Raw genomic sequence first — 20,279 nt, forward strand, 5'->3', positions numbered from 1 at the left:
TAAACACTGGCAAGGCAGCGTAGATACAGTTCACTCTGTATGATGCCTCATCTCCTCGATGATTGCACATGTTGTATTTTTGCAAATCAGCTTTTGGACCAAAATATATTTTACAAAGAATTTCTGAAAGATCTTTGAGTCATTATTGTTTGGAACGTGTGTGTGTGTGTGTGTGTGTGTGTGTGTGTGTGTGTGTGTGTGGGTGGTGGTGGGGGTGGGGGTTGGGGGTGTGTGAACATGGTGTAGTGTTTGTGCATTAAAAAGACAACTGTGCGCTCTGTGAATCATTGTGGTAGGATAAGACTTAGACAGATATAACAATAGAACTATCGTCTGTGTATCGTGATGACATTTGAGATTTAGTGATAACCAGAGTACTGTGGTAAACGTCGACAATAACACTACATTTCAGTAGCTTCTGCAGTTAGCCTTAACACAGTGACATGATACAGCATTCCTAAACACTGGCAAGGCAGCGTAGATACAGTTCACTCTGTATGATGCCTCATCTCCTCGATGATTGCACATGTTGTATTTTTGCAAATCAGCTTTTGGACCAAAATATATTTTACAAAGAATTTCTGAAAGATCTTTGAGTCATTATTGTTTGGAACGTGTGTGTGTGTGTGTGTGTGTGTGTGTGTGTGTGTGTGGGTGGTGGTGGGGGTGGGGGTTGGGGGTGTGTGAACATGGTGTAGTGTTTGTGCATTAAAAAGACAACTGTGCGCTCTGTGAATCATTGTGGTAGGATAAGACTTAGACAGATATAACAATAGAACTATCGTCTGTGTATCGTGATGACATTTGAGATTTAGTGATAACCAGAGTACTGTGGTAAACGTCGACAATAACACTACATTTCAGTAGCTTCTGCAGTTAGCCTTAACACAGTGACTTGATACAGCATTCCTAAACACTGGCAAGGCAGCGTAGATACAGTTCACTCTGTATGATGCCTCATCTCCTCGATGATTGCACATGTTGTATTTTTGCAAATCAGCTTTTGGACCAAAATATATTTTACAAAGAATTTCTGAAAGATCTTTGAGTCATTATTGTTTGGAACGTGTGTGTGTGTGTGTGTGTGTGTGTGTGTGTGTGTGTGTGTGGTGGTGGGGGTGGGGGTTGGGGGTGTGTGATGACACTACCAATTTTAATGAAATTATGTGCAAACATTCATGCTCCCCAGATGACGAACCCCACTGACTTTGGTGACCTCTGACTCTTCCTTTAGCGCCACCAGCAGGTTCATATTTGCGGTTGTATGTAAAATTTCTGAACAGCTTTTTAAAGGATTGCCATGAAATCTGGTTCACATATTCATGTCCCCCTCAGGATGAATTGTAATCACTTTGATGATCCCCTGACTTTTTATCTACTGCCAAACTCAGGTCAAAATATTCATTTCCAGTACTTTTTTGTTTTTACTAAATACCATGGACCCTATAAAAGAAGTGGATGTAGACATTGTGACATCACCCATTAGTTTGTTATGCTGTTTTGATGCTGTGAGTTTGGCATTTTGACTGTTGTGATCTTAATTTTTGGTGCCAGAAATGTCCATGTTTGGACCAGAGTGTCTGTAGGTCCATAAAAAAGTCTTAAAATGTCTTATATTCAATTTAATAAATGTTAGGGCCTTAGACAATAGCTCATTCATTCATTTTCCATAACCGCTTATTGTGTTAGGGGTCGCAGAGGGGCTTGAGCCTTTCCTAGCTGACACTGAGTGAGAGGCAGGGACTATCACAGGGCTGACACACAGAGACAGACAACCATTCACTCTCACATTCACACCTACGGACAATTTAGAGTCACCAGTTAACCTGTATGTCTTGGAGAAAACCAAGCTTACACGGGGAGAACACGTAAACTCCACAAGGAAGGGCCCTTCTGTGTGGCCTTGAAAGTAGTAATTTCTAATGTTTGAAATCTTTAAAGGTGCTGAATGTAACTGAGTGAAAGATAGATGATTGTTGACTCTCATTGAGTCCCAACCCAAAGTGTCATCAAATACTGACGCTTTGGGTTGGTGGTTTGGTTAAAAATACATTAAAAAGGTCTAAAAAAAAAAAGCTTTAAATTTGAGCGTCTGTACACACTCTGTTTGAGGGTAGAGCATTTAAAGGGTGAGGACACAATCTGCACACAGCCTGTCACTCAAAGCAGCCTTTATAACAGTTAACCAGGTGGGTTATATAAAAATTCACTCACCATATGGTCGTCATGAACGGGAGAATTAGCTGCAGGGACCAAAACCGTTTTGGCACAAGGCTGTACACATGTCTGTATCTGCTGTAAAGTTGGGCATTTTAGTTCAGTTGGTTTCATTTTCTGGCCCCGGAGGCTGGCGCTTGCTAAATACCTGTAAAACTAATGACATTCCCATCAGCCTTAGCTTTTTATTTTTATTTTAGTGCTAATTAGCATGTAGCAGCACAGTGGTGCAGTGGATAGCATTGTCACCTCACAGCAAGAGGGTTCCTGGTTCAAACATGGGATCGGGGAGTCCCTCTGTGTGGAGTTAGCACGTTCTCCCCATGTCAGCGTGGGTTTCCTCCAGGTACTCCAGCTTCCTCCCACAGTACAAAGACATGGTGACTCTAAATTGTTCGTAGGTGTGAATGTGAGTGTGATTGGTTGTCTGTTTCTTTGTGACACTTTGGTGACCTGTCCAGGGTGCACCCTGCCTCTCACCCAATGCCAGCTGGGATAGGCTCCAGCCCTCCTGGGACTTCTAACAGGATCAGGAATATGATTGACATTATACCTGCAAAACATCAGCATGTTAGCACTGTCATTGTGAACATGTTAGCATGCTGACAGTCAGCCCAAAGCCTCAGAGTGCTGCTTGCATGCTGCAGATTTCTGTATCTTCAGTAAATGGTATTCTCAGGTAGTTTACTGGTAACAAAGGTGTAATTTGCAGGTCTGAATATCAGGTAAACTGTAGATGTTTTTTGTTATAGTTGTTCTAAGATAACATGGTTGAGGGAGGGTGGCTGGTGGCTGCTTTTTGTCTCCCCCTTCCAGAAGATGTGTTTTCGCTGACTGGTTCCTTCCTGTTTCATCAGAGACAGAATTTGCTGACTGGTTCCTACTTGCTTAACCAGAAATTCACCAGAATAGGACAATAGGATTCAGGCAGGATGAGCAGCGAGACAGAAGAAGGGGGCGATGTTGAAGAGGTCAGCAAGCAACAAACTGCTGACGATCTGGAGAGCAGCAGTAGGAACACGCCACTTCCAGGGAGCAGATCCCATTAATCAGTGTGAATCGCAGCCAACACAAACGTCCCTGCGTTCTCTCTCCATATGACGCTGACCTCAGTCGTGACCTTACTGAGGACACATCTAGGCTCGCTGCTGCTCTGGTTTGCCCAATGGCATCATTTCATCAGAGGGTATGAAAAGGTCACATTTGTCACTTTTAAGGACACTCTCTGGTTTAAAGAAGCAGATCTGCTCTGTCTTCACCTGCACGAGCTGAGGTGAAGCCGAACCGCGGCTTATTGTTAGTGTTGAAAGAATGTGATAATGAGGATGTGTGTTTCTAGGTTAAAGAGCCCCCTTCCTCAGTGATGTGCCCCCAGGCGTCCCATCTCTCCTATTCTCTGCCCGTCACTCACCGTGCCCCCATACCACAGGGGGAGGGGGGGCTTCCTGTTATTGTTCTCTGCTATGTGGGGCCTGTTTTTCTGTTTCTACACCATTCCTGCCTTCAGTGTATGTACACACAGGATCATGCAAGGTAAAACACTGAGAACACTCACCATCATGGAGGTCAGGCAAACCAAAACTGATGATCAAATGAATTCTGATCTGTGGGAGCCAACTCATCTAAAGAGATTTTTGCTAGAAAAATCAGATTTGTATTTTTATAGAACCCCCTGGCCCCCCGCGGATGGTTGTACAGAAATTCTTCTGTTGTGTAAACCAGTCGTTACATCAGCTCTCCAGGTGGCTGGTATCCGCCGATCTTGCAGGTGAAGATGCTGCGTGTGGAGGTCCTGAGCTGGTGTGGTTACTCGTGGTCTGTGATTGTGAGCTGGTTGGATGTACTGCCAAATACACAGAACAAACATTGGAGATGTCTTATGGTTGTGAAATGAACATTCAGTTCACAGGCAACAGCTCTGGTGGACATTCCTGCAGATAGCACGCTCCCTCGAGACCTCTGTGACATCATGTTGTGTGATCAAACTGCACGTTAGAGTGGCCTTTTATTGTGACCATCCCACTGCACACCTGTGCAGAAATTATGCTTTTCAGTCAGCATCTTTTAACAAATCTGCGACCAAAATTTGAGAGAAACATATCTACTGACTGAATTAAGCCTGAAAAAACAAAAAAAAGTGTTCAAATTTTTTGCTCAGTGTAGATTTACTCAGGTACTCCCCTTAAGGGAGGGCCTGCAGGCCAATTCTAGCCTGCGATGTAGTGCTGGGTCTAATTTACAATGAAAATAAATTGGTTCAAACTCTGATATTTTTTTGTACTTTTAATGAAAATAAGATGCCAGAGTGCATAAAAAAAGCTTCAAAATGGAGTTTGACTGTGATCAGAGTGGTCAGAGGTCCAGGCTAATTATTTGTTGAGTATTCTAGTGAGGCGGCACGGTGGTGTGGTGGTTAGCACTGTCGCCACACAGCAAGAGGGTTCCTGGTTCGATCCCGGGTGTGGGAGCCCTTCTGTGCAGAGTTTGCATGTTCTCCCCGTGTCAGCGTGGGTTTCCTCCAGGTGCTCCAGCTTCCTCCCACAGTCCAAAGACATGCAGGTTAACTGGTGACTCTAAATTGTCTGTAGGTGTGAATGGTTGTCTGTCTCTATGTGTCATCCCTGTGATAGTCTGGTGACCTGAATAGAAATTCTGAGAAACACATTTTATGATTGAAAACATTTTTTTCCCCAACTAAAATGAACTTCCCTTAAGCCGTGTGGGCGTCCCTGGGCCTTTACACCACTCCCCATTACTGACTGAGGATGTCCTGTTAGGGGTGTGTGTGTGTGTGTGTGTGTGTGTGTGTGAGAGAGAATGAGAAATGGGAGGGTAGACACTCGTTGCTTACTTGATTGCTCAGATAGCCCTCAACATCAGAGCTGGAAGGAGCCATCTCGTGTCTGTAGGCTCCACTCGGAACAGAAGATAGCGAGGCCTCAGGGGGGACCTGCCCTCTTCATCTCCAGCACACTAATCATCATCATAATCATCACAGCAAGGTACAGTAAATTCCAATTGTATATTTGTGGAGATGTAACAACCTGTTTCCACCTTAAATTTGTATAAAAGAGGAACTCCACTGATTGTACACATAAATGCAGTTTACAGGTGTTGGGGAGAACTACTGCACATGAAATAAGTTTGGAGTCAGATAAATTGCTTTAAGTGATGTCACTTGAGTCAGCATCAGTTTTGTCTAAAGCAGTGGCTCCCAACCGGTCCAGCCACGGGGTCCAGATTCCTCCTTAGTCATTAGTTAAAGGCCCACACATTTTAATACATTCAGTGTCATACTTTGGCCATGTTGTCAAGTTAGTTTAACATCCCTGTCATGTAGCTATCCGGTAGTCACTAACTCTACAGCAGGAAACACACTTCAAAATTAAAACTGTCCATGTACATGTTTGAAAATGTAAAAAACACTGCAGGTGTGTAGTTAGAAAGAAGTTTGCCAGACGTCTGTAACTCACTGCTCCTCATCTGATTGATGCCTGTCTACACGTATACAGATACTTTTGTAAACTGATGTTTTCAAACCTGACAGCAGGTGGCAAAAACAAAATCCTCCATCAAACACAAATATACATACTTGAGCCCCTACACAAATTAAGCGACACAAGATTATGTTAGCATAAAATGAACTTAAAAACTGCTCAACAGCGCTAACACACGGAAATTACCACAAGAGCAATGTCACTTACCTCTCCCACAAAGCACAACAGCAAAAGGGGAGAGGCAAGGTGAACGTAGGGATATGAGTATCAAACGTTCCACATGTTGAGTACGAAGGTTGATGCGTGTCAGGTAACAACTGAAACAGATTTTGTGTAATTGATATACTTGACACTACAAATGTACATCTGACCTTGCCACACACATTACTGCTGCACAACTGACCCTGTTACACCTCAAAGTGACAAATATGTTCTGAACCGCATGATGTTGGTTGTGAAATGGCTTTCTAATAATCTGTTGTGGTGTTGGTATCCACCCCTGAAAATCATTTGAGTAACATTTCAACCCAGCACGTCTGCCACCCTCCTCCTCCTCCTGTGCCTCTGTTATGTAACGTCTGAAAACATAATCAGATTAAACCCAAAGTAAATCTGAACTCTGTCCAGATATGAAACAGTTTCCTTCTGCTTCTCACTCCAGACCATGAGCGCTCACGAGCACAACCACTCACTGGACCACTATAACGGCACGCCATGGTTTATCTTCGAGTGCACCCTCCAGCTGGACACCGCTGTAGACTACCGGCGCATCTGCCTCTTCCTGCTCTACCTTTTCATCTTCATGGTGGGCCTGCTGGAGAACGCGCTGGTCGTCTGGGTCAACTGGCGCAGACGCCACTCGGCCAACGGGGTTCTCTTCTGTATCATCAACGTGAGCCTGTCGGACCTGATGGTGATTGTGATCCTGCCTTTCTTCATGATGGAGGTGACCGTGGACAAGGTTTGGCTGTGGGGCCGCTTCCTCTGTAAGGTCACCAACCTCATCTATGTGGTCAACTTCTACAGCAGCTCCTTCTTCCTGGCCTTCATGACCCTGGAGCGCTACCTGTCCCTGACCAGACCCACGTTCCCTGCCCTCTTCCCTGTGGTGGGACAGCGCCGCTGGTTGCTCTGTGGAGGCCTGTGGGTGCTCTCCTTGCTCCTGGCTCTGATGGAGAACGTCCACGTGGATCTTCTGGAGTGGGACGAGCCGGGCTGTTACATGATGCCTGAGCACAACTACACAGAGTGGTTTGCCTCTGTGGCTTTCCTTTGCCTGATCTTCCAGTTCCTGGGCCCTGCTGCCGTCATCATCACCTGTAACGTGCTGATTGCTCGTGCAGTTAAAACAGCACCAGATGTGCAGGGCCGACGGGACGTGTGGCTGGTGCACGTGTACTCCCTGGTGTTTGTCGTGTGCTGGCTGCCCTACCACCTGGTCATGTTCCTGATGATCATAGACGACCTGGACCCCTTCATCCTCAGCTGTAACACCATAGAAGTCCTCTACTTCACATTCAGCGTGGTGCAGGGCATATCTCTGTTCCACTGCGTCGCCAACCCCATCCTCTACAATTTTCTAAGCAAGAGCTTCCGTGACAACATGATCAACACTGTGATGAACTACATTCCTAGGGATGCAACTATGGTTCAGACGGGAGCAGGAACCCAGCCAAACGCTCCCAACGGAGGTGGGGGAGACCCGGGGAAGCAACGCAAGCTAAGTAACACCAGCACCAGTCAGTCTGATGTCGGATCATAAAAATGAAGCTGAGATAAGAAAGGCGAGAGCTTCAGGAGTGAGACGTTTAAAGATCTGACAGAACTGAATCCACTGTTGGTGCTTCAGAATACCAGAGGCACAGACTGTACGTCTCACTCTGGTCAGACTCATTGCGCTGTTTGTTCCGAAACAGATGGGCTCACAAACACCTTCCTCTCATAATCCACTTCCTGTTTTTTTTCCCTTTTCTGTCATTTATCTGATCACAGTTTTAAACGGAGGAAAGCAGGAAATGTTTGATGTTTTTTTTCCCCCCTCAAAGCTGCTTGACTCCCACAGGAACTCATGGCAACCTTTAAAATCTCCTGACACAGAAGAAGACGAAGAATAGTGCCACACCAGGAATGTGCATAAACAAATCTGCTGTCCGTCTGTGGAGAGCCAGATAAGAGCAATCCTCATAACCACATAAACATCTTGCAAATGTGAAAATGTAACTGTGTTGTTTAATTACAAATCTAGCAGATAATATATAGTTCAAATTATTAATGCGAGAGGTGTGGACTCAAGTCCTACATGTGATGACTTTAACTAGACCTGACAAAATCAAAAATGACTTGGACTTTGACACCAGTGACTTTGACTTTACTTGGACTTGAGCCTTTTGACTTGAAAGTACTTTATATACTCCCCCAAGCCCAAATATTAAAAAGTATGTTATTTAAAAATAGTGGAATGAATCAATTAATTAACCTTCATACAGTAGAAGTCAGTCAGCACGTCCCAAGTTAAGATAAACAGACTGTAATCTGACATGGAAGCTAAGCAATGTACTGCTGTGGACGGGTCAGCAGCAAAACATATTTTAGCCACCTTAAAAAAGCCCCACCTTAAAACACCAATATCAGTTTAAGTGTGCACTCTATTGAGAGTCTTTTCACTGCTTTACCTTAATGTCAGACAGCGATGTCTAACAGGAAAATTAATCTGTTACATCAATCTTCTTAATGCCAAACTCCATTGAAAAAAACAGTGATTTAACATGGCTAAACACAGGAGCGGCTGGTCTACCGCTACTTCCAACAGTTATTTTGTTTGTGTTATTGTGTCACTTTGGGGTTTAAAAGGGTTAGTGCGAATTCACCAAAGTCACACAATAACACAAAGAGACTAACTGATCAAAGCAGTGCTAGACCAGCAGCTCCTGTGTTCAGCAAGCTTAAATTACTGTTTTTCTCAATGGAGTCTGGTGGCTTTGATAAAAACATAAATGGGCCTTTAGCGCCTACCCCACTGACATGGGCTGTATGATGAAAAGCTAAAGCAGGGACAATACTCTCAATATGATGTACATTTAAATGAATATAGATTTTTTTAGGTGGCTAAGTTATGTTTTGTTGCTGCCCCTGTCCACAGCAGTACATTTTTAGCCTCCATGTTGGACTCCAGCCTGCTTCTCCAAACTGGGGGTGTGCTTGCTGACGTCTACTGTATGTAATACACTGACTATGGATAAATACCTCATATAAACCCACTTAAAAAAATCTTTATTATCCCTTTAATTCATCAGATGATCCACTTAGTTTGTACGAATCCGACAGCATCCGATTAAGTCGCAGGAAAGAACAACGAGAGCTAACGTTACTTTACTGAACGCCAGTTAGAAAAAAATTTGTTTATGTATAAAAACTACACAGGCTCAACAAAACTAATTGCAGAATTCAAAACTTGAAAATTGAAATTGAAAATTACAGAAGAAGCAACAACTTAAGACTTTGTTTGACATTTTAAGTTGCATAAAGAACAGTAAGCCAAGGCTAATATAAACATAGTTAGTGAGCTAATGCTTAGCTAACGTTAGCTTAACGGTTGAGGAACTTTTAACAATCTTGTTTTAACAAACAGCTCCTAAAAACTAAGTTAGATTTAAGACTATTTAAGGCTTTTTAATGCCACTGGAAATGAAATTTAGGACCAATTTTACTCTAACTAAAATTAAAGGAAGAAAAAAACACGAACCAACATAAATTACTTAGGGCTCAGGACAATTTTTCTGAAATGTTTAATGTAACATAAAACCTGACATCTTCGGTAAATGACCTAGCATTTGTTGGTTGGTTTTCTTTGCAATTTTGTGTTTCCACTGCCTTAATTCCCATTGTGACGCAAGTTTGAAAAACCTATTGCATAAAATATAAAGAGCCTCTCAAGCCAGTTTTCGTCGAATTTGCATTTTCTCATGTCAATCATCTCCTCTGAGCATCGCGGCCGGAAAATGTGAGTGTTGTTGTTTTAATTATTCTGGTCCGCGGATGTAAATGCAAGAGGCATTCTGTAAATTATTTTTAAAAATAAATTATGCCAATTATTCTGAGATTTTTTCAATGCAACATGTTGCTAATTGCCTAGCATTTTTAAGACTTTTGACAGACTGATATAAGACATTTAAATTGTTAAAATTAAGGCTTTATATTGTAGATTAATACATTTAATGCCATTCAGAACTTTAATGAGCTGCAGGAGCCTTTAACAAATAAACACAAATTTTTAAAAGCACTTGTGATTTTTGTAAGTGAACTATTGGCATTAACTTAAATTAGTTGACAAGTGCATTGGGACTTGTTCAGGACTCGAAGCTCAAAGTTTAGGACTTGGGTTTTAAATGAGAAGACTTGAGACTTGCTTGTGACTTTAAAAACACTGACCCACCTCTGCTAAATGCCTATTCATCTCTTCTATGGATGCTGCTGTAGTCTACATGTGCTGTAACATGGCCGCCTGTTAAAATGCAATAAAACTCCATCAAGCACTGATTTTATCACTTCAAGCTGCAGAACCTGAGTTTGTACTTTGTAATCACGGAGGCACAGCAGTGAAAATGAACAAGCCTGGGGACGTGCGTGTTCGGAAACTTAATGTGTTTATTTAACGGAGACACTTTGCTGTTGTTGCACTTAACTATCTCCCTTCTCGCAGTCTTTTTCACATTTACTTCCATTTCGGTCTTCATCTGGAATGTGTCGACAGTTTAAATGATAAGAAGGCAGGAGGAGGAAAAGGGGGTGTCAGTCCACGGATGGCACAATGGCAGGAAGAGACTGGGCTTTAAAAAGAGGCAAAGGTCACAAGCCCCTGGAAGCAGGAGGTTCACAATACTACGCAGATTTCTGCAAGTTCATCACTGAAATTCTGATGATGGATGGATTTTGTGGATCAGGTCATTGAAAACAGATTAAAACATCATGTCCGGGTGGATAACAGTCTTCCTAGAGGCGTTTATTTAATTCTTTTCAAAAACAATAATTTAAAAAAAAGGCCAACATTCATAGATAGCTTTAGAAACAGATAATGGCATGTATAAAGGCATTAAAAAATAACACATAGTTACAATGTCATCATAAATATGAGGTAAGCCACAGATATCACACAGACGTGATGGGCACTTAAATAGTTCTACAGAACGACATGCTTTAAACGCTCTAAACAAGTGAATACAGCATGTGACTAATGGCAGATAGACAGCTTTCATAAAGACGCCTCCTCAACATTAAAAACATGTTTTATGTCTCAACGAGAAACAAAATGAACTTCATAACGTGGCTGGTCATGCTGTATTTGTAAAGTGAAAAATGAAACTTTAAAAGACATAAAAAAGTGTGAAAATAGTGACTGCAAATATAGGAAAATAATTTCTATGCTACAATGAGGTGCTACTTTAATAATAACAGTGTAATTATCAACCACTGACATGAAAACCTATCGTCATATTTAGGTTGTAAAGATACAGACTTGTTCAGAGTACATATTACAGGCAGAGCAGAGCGCTGCATGGCGGTCAACGATCCACCAGCTTCCCTTCTCTCACTGACACAGAACAGGATACACTGCCACCAAGTGGCTTCTTTTTATCTTAGTTCAAAGAGGCCAAACCTCTGAACAGGTCGACTCAGTGAACGGCATCTGACAGATAAGATGTCCACTACAATCTAAAAGTCTAAGTCTATTACAGAGCTGATTAATCGATTAGTCGACTGATTGAAAAGTAAAATGTACTTTAGGAATAAGAAGGAATACTTCACCCAGAAAATGACCATTTGTGTATATATGTCTTTAACCGTTAAAGGATTTTTTGAGACAGACAGACAGAGGGATGTCGTACGCAGTAAAGCCCTCTGAGGCAAATTGTGATTTATGATATTGAGCTTTATAAATGAAATCAAATGGGACTGAATTGTATATCAATGACTTACTGCGTGTTACAGCCGAAATACATGGGACACAAAGGCTTGTCCATGTGTGCACCCCACTGCTCATTGTTATATGTACGCGGCTGGTGTATTTTTTTTTTTCTCCGACAGGTTAAAAACTACATAAAACTGTGTAAAAAACATGTACAACCTGTCTACAAATCATTAAAAATACCTCATTGTACAAGAGGCAATGATACCAGCAGAGCAACCGTGTGTGTGGTTTTAAATTTCACTTTAAAATGAATCAATCAAATCAATGCATCCTGTAGTTAAAACACTCCTTTTAATTAATTTAGCACCAGTTAATAAGGCCTATATCAGTGGTTCCCAACAGCTCCAGCCACAGGGTCCAGATTTCTACGTAGTCTTTAGTTCAAGGTCCACACAGTTTAATATATTAAGCTTCATACTTGCATTTGGCCATGTTGTCAAAAAGCTAGTTTGCTGTTTCTGTCAAGTAGCTGTCCATAAGTCCCTCACTCTACAGCAGGAAATGGCACTTCAAAATAAAAGCTCTGTGCCAAAAATTCACTGCACTTCAAAATAAACTGTATTTTACAAATTTGACACATTTGCGAGTCACTTACGGTCTATTCAGAAAGGACCCATGACCCACCAGTTTGGAACCACTGGCCTATATGTTTCCAATCCCGGCAGACCCAACTGCATCATCACCCGGAAAACTCACTGCACACACAATAAAGCTGGCAGCAGCCACATGCTACTGAGACGAGTCTGTGTAGCAGGTAAAAAACCCTGCTCCGCCCCGCCTACCTGACACATCATATCTGTGTCCCATGAATTTCAGCTGTTACCTTGAATACCTGAAAGAAAACAGTTCTTCTTCAGGCCTCCACGGTGAACGGAGAATCTAAAAAACGTTCTTCATGAATTGAAGTAAATGGTCCACATTTAAAAACATCATTTATAAACTCTCACACAACTCGTGCAGTATGATCCAAGTCTCATTTATCCAGTTGCACGCTCAGTTCTCCAAAACATTACGATTTAAGACATGTACATACGACCAGGTAAGCTCAGGTTGGGCTACTGGTAGGTAGAAGTGATTTATATTCTTACGTTTTAGCAGAAATACATCTGTTTGGGAAGTGCTGAGCATAAGACTGGATATATGAGACTTGGGATATACAACACAAATTGTGTGGGAGTTCGTAAATGGATGTTTTGATGTTTTTTTGTTGTTAAATGCAGTCTCTGTTTACGTCAATTCATGAAGAATGTTCACTTTTTTTGGATTCTCCGTTTACTGAGGAGGCATGTGAGGAAACAAAAGATTTCTTCATGAATTCAAGGAAACGTGGTAAGTAACTGATATACTGTCATTTTGCAGCTGAAGTATTCATTTAAGACATTTATTAAGAAAAGATGATGATTTGCTGCATTTTTTTCTATCATCATAAAGTGAATATCTTTGGGTTTTGGACTGTTCGTGGAATAAAACAAACAATCTGAAGCTGTCACCTGACATTTAGAGCAAAAGTGACAACCATTTAAATTTTTTTCAGGCATTTTACAGACTAAACGATTAATCAATTCATTAAAAAAATCAATAATAAAAATAATCATTATTTTCAGCCCTACTAGTCTATTGTATACAGTTTGTGGTCCACGACAACCAGACACAGGAAGTGTCAGAGAGAGGGAAAAGGGACGAGGAGAGGAACACCACGCCGACACATCAGGCGTCCACAGTGGGCAGCGGTTCTTTAGAGTGATCATTGTACATGAAGGTCTGCTCGATGTTGAAGTCCGGGGGCAGGTGGTCCTTGTGGAGCTCCATGTGCGATGACACCAGCTTCAGCGTGGAGAAGTAAAGGCCGCAGACGGTGCAGCGGTACATGAGGGCACCGGCGTGCGTCTTCAGGTGGCAGATCATGGTGGAGCGGCCTCTGAAGAAGCGCAGGCAGACTTTGCACTGGTAGGGTTTCTCCCCGGTGTGGATGCGCAGGTGGTAGGTGAACTCACCTGAGTGTGCGAAGCGTTTGCCGCAGTAGCGACACCGGTACCATTTCCCACGGACGCCTGCTGCCCCGACTCCTCCGTCCTGAACTGAACTCCCATTGGTCAACATCCCAGAGGGCAGGTTGTGCATTGACCCTTGGAAAAACTTATCTGGTATGCTGAAGCTCATTCCCAGCCCCAAACCTAGGCTGCTCATTTTGACAAGGCCACCGACTTCCCGTGGAGAGGAGGAAGACGGTGGGCACTCCAGAGACTGGTCAGCTTTACGTTTGCCCAACCAGCTCGGACTCCCGACACCTCCCCCGGCCCCCAGGGACTCGTTGGTGTGCAGGCTGAGGTGGTACTGAAAGGCAGAGGAGGAGCGGAAAGTCTGCGGGCACAGGAAGCAATGCAACTCCTCCACTCCCGCCATACCACCTCCCCCGACTCCATCCGCCCCGACTCTGTAGGCCCTCAGCGCCGACCGCTCCCGCTCCTTAGCCGCCGCCTCCTCGGCGTGTACAGTCATATGTCTATCCAGCAGGGAGCGCTCTACGAAGCAGCGGGCGCAGTGCGGACAGGTGAAGACGGGCAGAGAGAGGTGGGCGAGGGCGTGCCACAACAGGGAGCACAGGGACAGCTGGGGGAGGTGACACACACCACAGCTCAGGCTCTGGGGACACACGTGGCCCAGCAGGTGGTCTTTGACCGTCTGTGTAGGAGGTAGGAAACATAAAATAGATATGAGAATCTCATGATTAAAAAGTGACTCCATATTTTTAATATCTGTCCACATTACTGTCAGATTTGTTTTTGTGAAATCAGTTGTATGTAGTATGTATTATGTTCCATTTTAGATACTGTAGCTTTCCACTTTATTTATTGGTTCTTATATTATTCCAAGAATAAATAATTATCTGCATGCTACATCTACAAGTTGTCTTGAAAGAGAATGAGTCTGATCTAAGCTTCCTGCCGAATTAAACAGACTGTATCATATATACAAAATATATTAAGGCTGCAACTAATGATTATTTTTTAGGAATAATTAAGCTGTAGTTGTATTTTATGATTTAATGACTGTGCTTACATGCACAAAATATTCAGGATTGTGACTTTAATCCTAAAGAAGACAAGTTTCCCCACTAAACTGTTCACATGGCTAATGAAAATGAATACTGACCCTTTACATGCAGCCGTGCACACTCGGATTAACATGCTCTCATGTGTAAAATATTTAAAGTAGAACAGCTGTTGCTTCTGCCAGGATTTTTGCAAAGTTTTCCAGCGGTGGCAGACTTGTTGGATCGCACAAACGCAGCCTCCCTTGTTCATTCCTTTAACAAGGAAAAGGTCGGCCTTGTGATATTTGCGCATATCTAAAGACCTGTTGGCATCCAAGTCTTTTGTGATGTTTAAAAGTGTGTGTTTCTCCTTCTGACCAGATATGCGGATTTTTGTTATGGGCATGCATCTCTACCACAACCTTTTAAATGTCCACTCACCTGGAAGTCCTTGCTGAGAGTTTTGTTGCACACTGCACACTGCAGCTCGGAGCTCGGCCCCTGGCTGCTGCTGGTCAGCGCCCCCTGTGGTATTGTGTAACTGGAGGCTGTCTGGTGGTGGTGACGCAGCAGTTTGTTTTGGCTGCAAAACTGCAACTGACACATGTCGCAGGTGAAGAGCTGCAGCCCAACGTGGGAGAGGGAGTGGGTGACACCGGCGGTGTGGTCTGGGAACGAGGCTCCACACAGTCTGCAGAGCCCCAGCTCCGTCAGGTGAGTCTCGGCGTGTCTTCTGATGGCGGCAGGGTCTGCTGGCAGAGGCACCGCGCAGGCTTTACATGACAGTGTGTTCCCCGTCACCTGGAGGAGTGAAGAGGATTATTTCTGTCGTGTGGACTTGCGTTTATCTGAATATTTTACTGCTGACAAATGCAAACATTACCTGGCTGCTTGAGTTCCCTCCCTCTCCATTCTCCACGTACACAAGGTCATCTTCATCTTCCTCCTCATCTCCTTCCTCCATAAAGTTCTCATCGTCGCTCAGCTCGATGATCTCACCTGCCAGCTGTCTCCACTGCTCCTCCTCTGTACCCTCTATTGCTCCATTCCCTTTCAGAGCCTCCCTCTCCTCCTCACTCACTCCCGCTTCCACCTCTGCAAACATCAGCCTGCCGTCCCTCTGGACGTCCACCACGCTGCCCTCCACTGATCCCACCTGCAGGCTGGCCAGAGGCTCTCCTGAGGATGACGTCGGGTCACACGCCTCAGCTCCGAGTTGAGCCGAGGAGTCAGGGAAGGAGCAGGAGACAGACTGTGCAGCATTGCTGCTCTGCGGCAGAGAGCTTCCTGCGCTCTCAGAAACCATTTGTCCATCTGTGTCTCTGTCCTCACACCTGCCTTCGGCCTCATCTTCCAGCCCCTGCTCTGTCTTCAGCTGCAGCACAGGCCCCGGAGGCAGCACGCCATCACTCTGACTGGAATGACTGTTGGCTAGAAGACTGTGTCCTCCTTGTAGTTGATGATCTGCTGCCATCTGCCCGTAGCCGATATGAGACTGCATGTCCTCTGCCTTCAGGTCCAGAGACAGAGCCACACTGTGAGTGTCCCGGCTGATCCTGGCTGCCCTGGCTTGGAAGAGAGGTGAGGGAGCGGCAGCAGGGGTCGGGGCAGCAGACGGACCAGCTGGTGAAGACAGAGAGGAGCAGGAGGCGGCAGAGGAACACACAGATGATGCAGATACAGAAGCTGCACTAACAGCAGCCACTGTGGACACAGCAGCAGCAGCAACCATGCTAGAGTCCAGGGCGAGGTCTCCAGGACTGCCTGCTTTACAGTTTGCAGACACTGAAGTCTGCAGGTCTGGGAAGGTGGCGTGACAGGCCCTCACCAGTTCACTAACGCCCAGCCTCTCTGCCAGCTCATACAGCACCCCGACATCTATGAGGTCAGTCAAGATCTCCCCCGTGTACACAAATGTCAGCACCTTCTCAAAGTTGGCTGGGGAGATGAACTCCAGAGAGAAGGCAGCGCTGGACGAGGATGGAGCCCGGGCAAACAGGTTGCGGAAGTACGACCCAGCACAGGCCAGCACCGCACGGTGTGCTGCGAATGTGCGGTTACCAACCTGCAGGAACACATCGCAGTATCGACGTGACTGGCGGCAGCTGTTGAGTTCAGCGAGAAGGCTGGCAGCATGGCTGGGACCCTGCAGCCGGATCCTCATCTCTGCTGCTGCTGCTGCAGTCCTGGTGCGCTACAATCTAACTGCAGGAGCAGAGAAGACAGTCAGTCACAGCACAGGAAGAATATGTGTGGTACGTACTGTAACAGTCAGGTAACACTTTCTCTCTTTCTTTCCGAATGATACACTTCAGATTTGAATGATTAAAGACATGTTTTCAACCAAAAACCCCAGAATGTTCAGTTTACAATGACATACACCTATATAACAACACTGCTAAGTGACTATGGTCCTATGAAATCACCAAGTATGAGAACAAATCAATGACTGGATGTGACTCGGGCAGCTGTGGCTCATTCGGGAGATCAGCTGTTCGATCCCCGGCTCCTCCATTCTACATGTTGAAGCATCCTTGAGCAAGATACTAAACCCCAAATTGCTCCTGATGGCTGTTCCGTGAGTGGTGGTGCGTGAGCGTGGTAAAGCTGTGTAGGAGGTGGCACCTTGTACGGACCTTGTAGCCTTGGCCACCAGTTTGTGAATGGGTGAATGTGACATGTAGTGTAAAAGCGCTTTGAGAGACGCTGTATAAGTGCAGGTCCATTTACCAAAAATGAACCAGAGATAAAAAACAGACGTAACTGTTTTTGGAGCCAAAGAAGAACAAGTAAAATTCATTTCTCTGCTCTACAAACCAAGTCAGAAAAAGGTGCAGTTGTGGACTGACTCAAAATAAAAGCCTGAATTTCAACATCCACATTAAGACAATTCTAAAATCTAGGCACTATCATCTAACAAATATTTCAGAAGGATTTAGGTTTCCAGCAAGACTTTAATACCAAGAACGATCAGACCACTCCAGTTCTCAGACCTTTTTTTCGCTGGCTTCCTGAGTGTCAGAGAATTAATATTTAGAGCCTGCCATGCACACACTTCTGATCTGCTGCTGCCTTACAAACCATCCAGATGTCTCAGATCATCTGGGTCAGGTCTGCTCACTGTCCTCAGACTCAAAACTAAACATGGAGAAGCCGCAGTCAGTTTCTATGGACCACAAATCTGGAGCCAACTCCCAGAAAACTTTAGATTTTCTTCAAGTCTCAAGTTTTAAATTATAACTTAAAAATTTTGGGTTTCTTCATTTACATATTAAAGCTTATTTTTGGTCTAATTTTGGATTTTACTCTTTTAAATCCTCCCTATGTCTGTCTTTATATTGCTTCATGCTCCCTTTATGTTTTGTCTTAACACCTTTTTATCTCTTTTGCACTACTCTTTGAATAGTGGTTGTAATGCATCAGCAAGTACTAAGTAGAATAATTTTATGTGGCCTTAAATCAGTGACTGACAACTCCAAAGTGCATTGCCATTTTTAGATAAAGTAAACGTGAATAAGGAATAATGTTGGCTTTGGAAACGTCATGGATATTTGTCACTTAGGTTGCTGTCTTAAACTGTAAGTGGATTACTTGAAATAGCAAATAAAACATTGATTAATTTACAGTGACATGTCAGAGAATACAGAGTGGGTGCTGGATTTATAAGCATTTAAGACCTTTGTTAAGAGATATTTTAAAGTGCTTAAGAAAAGAATAACTGTCATTAACTGTACAACCAGTGATGAAGAGATAAATGAAGCTGTGGTTACTCCTCCTCCACCTCTAGCACTCCATCACACATAAAAACAACTGTATGTTTCCAAAGAGCCGCTGTGTGACATCAGTTTGTTTTGACATGCTTTATATTCTTAATATACATTTTAATTTCAGCTCTTTATCATGAAGCTAACGGAGCTTAGCCAGTTTTTTCCCCCAGACACGTTATGACAACTCAGTTCACTAAATCAGACACATTTTACAGAATTATTCGGAACAAAAATCTCCCAGGTTTTAATATAAACGTGTCGTTAGTGTTAATATAATTACTCACTCATTAATAAAGATGTCTGCAGGTGACGATTACTCCTCTCTTTGTTTTCAAAGGGAGTCTGGTGATCGTCCACGGACTGTAAATCTTATAAATTATTACAACCCCTCTGATCGACCGTCGCTTTTTGATGACGTATGTCAACAAAACTGTACTGAGGTCGCCCCCTACAGTCTGACAGAGTCACTGCAGTGACAAGGCTCACACAACACAGTGGGTGGAGGAAGTTTTATAGTACATATGCTCCAGATTTTGATTATAAAAGTGGAAGAAAAAATATTTTAGAATATAAAAATAATGTATATACTACTACTACTACTACTACTACTAATACTAATAATACTAATAATAATAATAGTTACAATAATAATCTTAAAAAAGTCATTTAAAAAATAATTAATAATTAAAAAATTATTTGAAAAATTATTTAAAAAATTAATAAAAGCCTAACCCCGACCCTACACCAAAAAAAAACTAAACTCAAAAAAAAAAAAAAAAAAATTCCCACCCAAAAAATATTGAAAAAAACAAAAAACAAAAAACAAAACAAAACAACAAACTTTCAGGATCTGCTCAACACATGGAGTGAAAATTAAATGTCAGCTAAGTGCAGTATAAGTGCAATTTATAATTTTTGAGTTTTTAGTTTTCAATAGTTGTCAAATATGTTTTAAAGTTGGTTTTGAAATGTTCCTCTGTTAATTAAACCAAAAAGAAGCAGCTTGAAAACAATCTACAAACACATGTTCACTAGCTTTCCCAAAGTGGTGGAGGAAGTATTCACATCCTTTACTCAAGTAAAAGTAACATGGTAAAAGTACTCTGTTACAAGTTAAAATCCTGCATTCACAATTCCAATGGTAAATTAGTCATTAGAAAGTATTCATATTAAAATATACTTACTAACTACCAAAAAGTAAAAGTAGGTCTACTCAGTATGTCAAATGGCCCATTTTAGAATAATATACAGTACAGGCCAAAAGTTTGGACACACCTTCTCATTCAATGCGTTTTCTTTATTTTCATGACTATTTACATTGTAGATTCTCACTGAAGGCATCAAAACTAAGAATGAACACATGTGGAGTTATGTACTTAACAAAAAAAGGTGAAATAACTGAAAACATGTTTTATATTCTAGTTTCTTCAAAATAGCCACCCTTTGCTCTGATTACTGCTTTGCACACTCTTGGCATTCTCTCCATGAGCTTCAAGAGGTAGTCACCTGAAATGGTTTTCCAACAGTCTTGAAGGAGTTCCCAGAGGTGTTTAGCACTTGTTGGCCCCTTTGCCTTCACTCTGCGGTCCAGCTCACCCCAAACCATCTGGATTGGGTTCAGGTCCGGTGACTGTGGAGGCCAGGTCATCTGCCGCAGCACTCCATCACTCTCCTTCTTGGTCAAATAGCCCTTACACAGCCTGGAGGTGTGTTTGGGGTCATTGTCCTGTTGAAAAATAAATGATCGTCCAACTAAACGCAAATCGGATGGGATGGCATGTCGCTGCAGGATGCTGTGG

At 43.1% G+C, this 20,279-nt stretch overlaps 2 protein-coding genes across 2 annotated transcripts; one reads left to right on the forward strand and one right to left on the reverse strand.

Moving 5' to 3' along the window:
- The first annotated feature begins 5,027 nt into the window (after positions 1-5,027).
- On the forward strand, positions 5,028-10,264 carry ackr5 (atypical chemokine receptor 5). The gene is made up of 2 exons (XM_033628527.2): positions 5,028-5,219; positions 6,376-10,264. Exon 2 carries the CDS (start codon positions 6,379-6,381, stop codon positions 7,474-7,476), a length of 1,098 nt encoding a protein of 365 aa, XP_033484418.1. The 5' UTR covers positions 5,028-5,219; positions 6,376-6,378; the 3' UTR covers positions 7,477-10,264.
- Positions 10,265-10,362: 98 nt separating this feature from the next.
- Positions 10,363-18,880, reverse strand: zbtb39 (zinc finger and BTB domain containing 39). The gene is made up of 4 exons (XM_033628259.2): positions 18,765-18,880; positions 15,597-16,918; positions 15,155-15,514; positions 10,363-14,361 (listed from the first exon to the last, which is right to left on the reverse strand). The coding sequence occupies exons 2-4, from the start codon at positions 16,875-16,877 to the stop codon at positions 13,387-13,389; spliced, it is 2,616 nt and encodes an 871-aa protein (XP_033484150.2). The 5' UTR covers positions 16,878-16,918; positions 18,765-18,880; the 3' UTR covers positions 10,363-13,386.
- Between the last annotated feature and the right edge of the window lie 1,399 nt (positions 18,881-20,279).

Source organism: Epinephelus lanceolatus, chromosome 8 (assembly GCF_041903045.1).
Source record: "Epinephelus lanceolatus isolate andai-2023 chromosome 8, ASM4190304v1, whole genome shotgun sequence".
Classification (NCBI taxonomy): Eukaryota; Metazoa; Chordata; class Actinopteri; order Perciformes; family Serranidae; genus Epinephelus; species Epinephelus lanceolatus.